The sequence below is a fragment of the Chenopodium quinoa genome, unplaced genomic scaffold, assembly GCF_001683475.1.
Source record: "Chenopodium quinoa cultivar QQ74 unplaced genomic scaffold, ASM168347v1, whole genome shotgun sequence".
Lineage (NCBI taxonomy): Eukaryota > Viridiplantae > Streptophyta > Magnoliopsida > Caryophyllales > Amaranthaceae > Chenopodium > Chenopodium quinoa.
Window position 1 is genome coordinate 6806 of NW_018743619.1, and position 7714 is coordinate 14519.

Here is a 7714-nt window from a genome sequence, read left to right on the forward strand (position 1 = left end):
ATATTATGATTAATTGTAGGCATTGGTGCCATGGAAAAAAAAAACAAAAAAGGATATAACATAATTAAAACTTGTGGGAGTGTGTTTATTGAAATTGGAAATATAAATATATAATTCATCTATATTGACAAGATAATTTATCATATACGATATAATTAATTATAGCGTGTTTTGAGTGCGTTCATCACACCACATGATCGCTTGTAAATGAACAAAGTAACTCTTAGGCCCTGTTCACATTTATTTAATTTCAGTTCAGTTCAGTTCAGCTCTGCTCCAATCAGTTCAGTTCAGTTCAGCTCCAATCTGTTAAATTCAGCTCATAATTCCCTCTCTCATAAAAATATTCATTTCAGCTTAGTACAGTTAAGTTCAGTTCAGCTCCAATCAGTTCAGTTCAGCTCAGTTCAGTAAATGTGAACATGTCCTTATAACATTGATCAACTAACACATACGACTGAGTAACCCTTATAACGTTATTAAGTAACCCTTATAACTAACACCGACGAAGTAACCTCTGTAACAATGATCGAATAATCCCTATAACACTAATGAAGTAACCACATGATGGTAGGCCATACGGTGCCACATATAAAATTTTGTGAATTACTTATGTCCCCCACTCTTTTTATTAATCAATATATATATTATTTGTTTATAAATGTTCTTTTTTTTTTATTTGACAAAGGTTTTCCCTTTATTTTGTCATAATCGTAATACTTTGACTTTTTCACTATTTATATGTTTATTTTGACGATAATTTTTTACCATTATATGTATACTAAACATATATGGCCATGTAAAATATTTTTGGATTAGTGTATTTAAGTATATTTTCATTGTATTAAGGGCCTTTTCTCTTACGTTGAAATTCAGTTCAATTCAGTTCAGTTCAGCTCAGTTCAGTTTAGCTCAATTCAGTTCAGTTCAGTTCATTTCAGCTCAGTTCAGCTCAGCTCCTAATTTCCTTCTCTTATAAAATATTCAGTTCAGTTCAGTTCAGTTTAGTTCAGCTGAGTTCAGTCAATGAGAACAGGCCCTAACCTTTTATACAATCTAATGAAAATATACTACATCCGTTAAGTATTAGTTGCAAATTTGGGGTAATATTTGAGATATATAGTTGCAACTAATATTTAATAGAGGTAGTAATTACAAATTAAATATTAATGGTCAAAATTGTGCATTGATATGTGTGCCAGTCAAGCAAAGATCTGGCTTGGGATATATGTCCATTTTATATAGTGATTTATCTCGTCTCTTGGTCATATTTAGGAGTATTTTTGGCTCTACGGATCTATTTTTATTACCAATATGCATTTTCTAGTGTTTTCGTAGATTTTGGTATTGCTTTGTAGGAAATTGCAGATTTGGAGTATTTCCCTGGAGTTAGTTGAGCCACTATGAGCATTGAATTTGGATCGCATTGATATGACCATATTGCATAGCCCAAGATCGTGTCAGAGTAATTAAGAACTGTAATTAAGGGCTTGCGAAGAAGAAGAAGCTGAGGCATTGGACTTGCTTCATAGAAGAAAATATTTGGATTGGGCCGAGTAAAGGATCCCAAACGAGGAATCCAATGTTACCTGATGGACTTGCCCGATCGACAAGTGTTCTCGCCTTGAGGCGCGCCCGACCGCGCGAGGAAGAGAAAGAGCAGCAACATCTCTTCTGAAGGCGTGTCCTACCGGGCGAAAGAGATTGAAGGAGCACCATGAGGCTTATCGGCCTGGTCGACCAGTCATGCTTCCTACCGGGCGCGTGTTTTTGAGGGCGTTTAGAGATGACTAATCATAGTCTTAGTTTAGGTTTCTTAGCTTTAATATAAATACGCTTTTGTCAAGCGAAACTATTACATCTTCCATTAGTTAAAAATTCCAAATTTTAGTTTTAAGCTTACATTAGTATTTTGTTCTCTCAACACTCTTTGGTTTATGCAATTTATTAATTCCATTTATTTTGGTAACGATTTTCTTCTTTTTATTTCTCGTAATTTAAATACTTTGATTAGTTATGTCTTGTTTAATTGTTTTCTTAGGTTAGATTTCAATATGTGTGAGTAGTTTATTTCTACGGTTAGGGGGTGATTTATTATTGATGATTGTTAATGCTTTAGTTAATTTCCTATTGATTGATTTAATGCTATTCAATTAGATTAGGCATGGTTTCACTGTTTAAGTTATGCAATATTGATTTGAGATTCGGCAAATGAGAATTGATGTTTAGGCTTAGTTTCAATAGGCAGATTAATTTATAAATGGTTAAGTCAAGATTTGAGAGATGCGATTTAATACCGCTAGATTTACTCTGTGATTGTAATACGTAGCAAAGTCTTTTATGATCTTATTAATTGATGCATTGATTTTTATGCTTTACATACCCCTGAGTATTATTGGTGAACCTATACCCTAGGCTTTGATTTATTGTTATTCCTATTATTCTTATTCACGTTAGTTTATTTATTTCCCTTAGTTTAATTCTCATAAAATTATATTTGTTACTTGATAATTTAGACCATATCAATTCTTTAGGAGTAGAAATACATTGCTTTCACGTGGATTCGACCCTACTTCCCTATCTATTTTAGGTAGAGGACTTAAGAATTACTTTTGATTTGGTGATATGACTAGAACCGTCAAAATTTATAATAATACAGAGGGAGTAATATTAAAACAAATGAAACGCATTGCAACCTATTGCAAATCAAACTACTCACAAGTTGCAGGCTCCAAAGCACTTTTTCGTGTCAGATCGGATCAGGTTTGTCGCATAAGTTTTTGATATTTGACACCTCTAAGGACGTAAGATCGCAAATCCAGATGGGTGTGCAATGACTTTATAATATGGATTAATTTAATTACTCTATTAGCAAGGGTTTTGCTTAGGCAATTTAAGAGCATGTTATGTTCACATTTACTCAAGTGAGCTGAACTGAATTGAACTGAACAAAACTGAATAGAGTTGAAATGAATATTTTATGAGAGAAGGAAATTAGGAGCTGAACTAAAATAAACTGAACCGAACCGAATTGATTGGATCTGAACTTAACTGAACTGAATTGAAATTAAGTTGAAATGAACAGACCCTGAGTCTTTAATTAGGCTAACTAATCCTAAGGTCCAACTAAGTTGGTTTGTCCTAAAAGGCTTAGGCTGGGTTATTTGGGTTCCTAAAGGGATTTTCAATCAATTTTTGGGTTTTTTTTTTTTTTTTTTTTTTTTTTTTTTTATCTTTGGGTATGTAATAAGCTGATGATTAGAGATCTCATGATTGGTGATTTTATACTCTATCATGCTCCGTCACATAAGATCATTTGGACTTGAAATGTTGATGCAATGAACACAGGGCTCCTTATACCTAGGATCAGATTCTTGATTCCATATAAAAGGAACAACTCAGCCAAAAACATAATCTGATGGTTAAATCCCCAATCTCCATGATTGATTTTATTACTCTATCGATTCCTTTGGGTAAGATTGGCTTGAAGAAAATACATACGATCTATGAGCAAGAGTGATTATTACTCAATCATTTACTATACATACATCGTACCCAAGAGTATGAAGTGAATATTTTTGTTTAAGTTTAAAGAAGGGAATGAAAGAGTAATAATTATAGAAATGATATTCTGAAATGGACTGGCAGGGTGTACGTGTTCTGGGGCTAGATTTGAAATGTCTACCCCCATTTAATTTGCAACTAATCCTAATTACTCCCTTACATGCGGTGTCTTCCATTTTATACTCCAATATTGGTTACTAGTAAGTCTAGTGTGTATATATATATATGAAACTCAAAGCATATAATATATTCATCAACTCTACTTTCGCTTTGCCATAATTAGCAAGCTAGAAGCAAGTTAATTATGGCTTCCAAATTGATATGTTTTTTGGTAATCTTTTCTCTAACATCACTTTTTATGGGTGCTTCTAATGCTTGGCTTATGCAGCCAGACTTTTATGCCTCTAGTTGCCCTAATGTTGAACAAATTGTGTACAATACTATGAAGCAAGCCGTTAGTAAGGAACCACGTATGGGTGCATCTATTCTTCGCTTGTTCTTCCATGATTGCTTTGTCAACGTAAGTATTTTCGAATCTATAACCTTATTATTTATTTAAGTTTTTTTTTTTATTTATTTTTTTTATTTTTTTATTGCAATACCATGTTCTATGTACATTATTAAACAATATACTACGACGTATGAAAAATTATTATGCAAAGATGGGAGAATTTCGTTATTTCCTTGTAATGTCATTATTGATTGTAATATTGTTGCATTTTTCTAGAAAGAAAATGGTTGGGAGGATGATGATTAGTTTGGACAATTATGGGTCCCTAGACAATTATATAGAAGGTTTAGAGAAAATGATGGATGTTATCTACATAAAAAAAAACTGAGTGAGAAAATGAAGAATTAAAAAATATATATACTTCGTATATAATACTAACGTTACATGATCTATTGTCAAGGAAAAAAAAAATGCTTTACCTAGGGTTAGAGACCGGTTGCATAGTGAGGTTTGATCGCATTCATTAATATCATGAGAGACAACCCTAACCAATGGATAATATACAACTTTGATAGAAGCATATATATATATATATATATATATATATATATATATATATTAATAAATGATCTAATTTATTTTTAATATTGGCACAATGGTTAATTAAATATGATCCATACTTTTTAGGAAAAATCACATCTTTTTTGTCACACCCCTAAATAATAATAGATTAATAGAAGTACATACATAAAAGTCTTTGACCTAATTTTATCTCATAATGAATATAAAGGTTCATCCAAATAAATCATGTGATTAATTTAGTTATTAGAAATTATAAAAGAAATGTACGCTGAGTAGTAATTGTGAACAAAGAAAGTATATATGGCCGTTTTATATTTACGCTAAAGGATCAATTAAAATAGACTGGAATCAATATATACACTATATTGTTCATCTATTAGACTAACTCATTCATGTTTTTTTCATTCATTTCCGGTAACATTAGGGTTGTGATGCATCTGTACTCCTAGATGATACACCAACATTTACAGGGGAGAAAACTGCTAAAGCAAATGCAAACAACTCAATAAGGGGTTTTGAAGTGATTGATGCAATCAAGTGTAATCTTGAAGCTGCTTGCCCCCAAACTGTATCGTGTGCAGACATTCTAGCTCTTGCATCACGAGACGGAGTTAGATTGGTAAGCACATAAAACTCATAAAAATACTTTGGATTATAGATTTCATTGTGCACATAAATCTAAAGATTAATTAGTTTGTATTACTACTCCCTATCACTTGAGCTTCATTCATTGTTTAAGAACAAAAAGAAAAACATTACAAAATAAGCCATATTGCTTACTTCCTCCCTATTTTCCAAGCATAGGAAAATTGAAAAATACATGCAATGTTTTAGCTAGCATCTGTAACAAAAATGTGAATAAATCTATAATCTATAATAATATATACAGTCTGGTATATAATAATATATATACTTTCTCCGTTTCTTTATAGTTGCAACATACACTTTATTGATATGGTATTTAAGACAAATAGATCTCACATGATATAATACACTTAAAAAGGGGTTAAGAGGTTGTTAGAGGTATAATCAAGTGGCCATGAGCTTTAAATAAAGATAATAGTACAATTTTCACCATAAAAATCTTCCATTTATGTGTGTTGCAACTATTATAATATTTTCATTATAGGAAAGTGTTGCAATTATAAAGAAACAAAGGAAATAATCCGTATTAAAAAGCGTTTCAAATTGCATTAATCTTGTCACGTCGCTCATTCCATCATCTTTAATTCATCTAAGTGTTAACGTTTATGTCATCCCTTATAAACATGCATGGTTGGTATACAATATGAACCCATTGCAACCACAAGTTTGATAATAATCCCATTTGCTTATCTAAGTTGAAGTACATTGCATTGTATTATTTCAGAACCATATTAATGACAATTGAAAATGAAAAATGAAGTTGAATACAATAACTCAAGACGTACATTGTCTATTTATCCCACCAAAACTAGTTATTCAATTTAAACACCTCAATTTGTTCTTATCAAAATTTATTATTTTAAGATCCTACCACTTGATGTACCTAACTATATGTTCTCACATTTGTAGTTAGGAGGGCCCACATGGAAAGTACCACTAGGTAGAAGAGATGCAAGAACAGCAAGCCTAAGCTTGGCAAACCAAAACCTTCCACCCCCACGTTCAAGCCTTGCTAACCTCACTTCCCTCTTTGCAAGACAAAACTTAAACATCAACGAAATGACCGCCCTCTCCGGCGGCCACACCATCGGCCTCGCTCGTTGCATCAACTTCCGACCCCACATTTACAACGACACCGACATAGATCCCACCTTTGCAGCCACTCGCCAAGCCAACTGCCCTAAACAAGCTGGGAATGGAGACTTCAACTTAGCCCCTCTTGATCGTCAAACACCAAACAAATTCGACAACGATTATTTTCAAAACCTTGTTCAAAAACGCGGTCTATTACATTCGGATCAAGAGCTTTACAATGGTGGTTCTCAAGATTCCTTGGTGAAGAAGTATAGTACTAATCAAGCTGTTTTCTTTCAAGATTTTGTTGCAGCGATGATCAAGATGGGGAACATTAAGCTTCTTACTGGTACTAAAGGAGAGATTAGAAAGAACTGTCGCGTTATCAATTAGATTATTGTTAATATCATCAGTTTATTTCATACTTCTGGTTTTAATTACACTTGTACGTACTATATATAAATGGAAATTTTGTGAAAAACTACCTATTATAGTTCAGAATTTGCGAGAAACTACCTATTAAAAAAATGTTGTAATTGACTACCTAATTTTCGAAAAATGTTGTAATTTACTACCTTACGCCGGATTATGAATGAGTTTGACCAAAGTTCTCCGATGTTGACTTGGTCACTTGACCATCACGTGACACTTAATGACCCTTTTCTTTCACCAAGTGTCACGTGACCAAGTCAATGCCGGAGAATTTTGGTCAAACTCATTCATAATCCGGCATAAAGGTAGTAAATTACAACATTTTAAAAAAATTAGGTAGTCAATTACAACATTCTTTTTAATAGGTAGTTTCTCGTAAATTCTAGATTATAATAGGCAGTTTTTCACAAAATTTCCTATATAAATATATGATTTGTATTAATTGTTGTTAGTGTTGTTACGTGGAAGTTGGAATTATATCCGAGTGATTTATGGATGTGAAAATTGAAAAGGACAGTGTAATTATGTACTCCATTTCTTACTCCGTATTATAAAATAAACTTGCATGCGAATGGAGTCGTATAATATTGGGATTTTTTACATCATAAGATGATGATGTGTCAGATTATAAATGGTCAATTATTTTTATTTATTTAAAAGCCTAAATGTATTATACATGTAATTTTTTTTAACAATACGTAATTATAGTTTTTTAAATTTAATTTTTATCTTTTTAAGATCATTTTCGAAAAATTAGATTAAAATTAAAATTTAGAAAATAAAAAATTCATCATTTTTCAATAATGTTCTTCATTCATGTTCAACAATGTTCTTCATTCATGTCATAGATTAACAACCTATTCCCAAAATCATTGTTATTTGTGAAAGTATACTCAAATCCGGCCTAAAATCCTCATTAAAACTCATAAATGAATTGTTTTGTAGAGTTTCGCTTTTTTTAGTTTT

The 7714-nt window shown here is 31.9% G+C and overlaps 1 protein-coding gene across 1 annotated transcript; it reads left to right on the plus strand.

Moving 5' to 3' along the window:
* Nucleotides 1-3791: 3791 nt before the first annotated feature.
* Nucleotides 3792-7259, plus strand: LOC110683142 (peroxidase 4-like). The gene is made up of 3 exons (XM_021859490.1): nucleotides 3792-4084; nucleotides 5022-5216; nucleotides 6152-7259. Exons 1-3 carry the CDS (start codon nucleotides 3869-3871, stop codon nucleotides 6707-6709), a joined length of 969 nt encoding a protein of 322 aa, XP_021715182.1. The 5' UTR covers nucleotides 3792-3868; the 3' UTR covers nucleotides 6710-7259.
* Nucleotides 7260-7714: the final 455 nt, after the last annotated feature.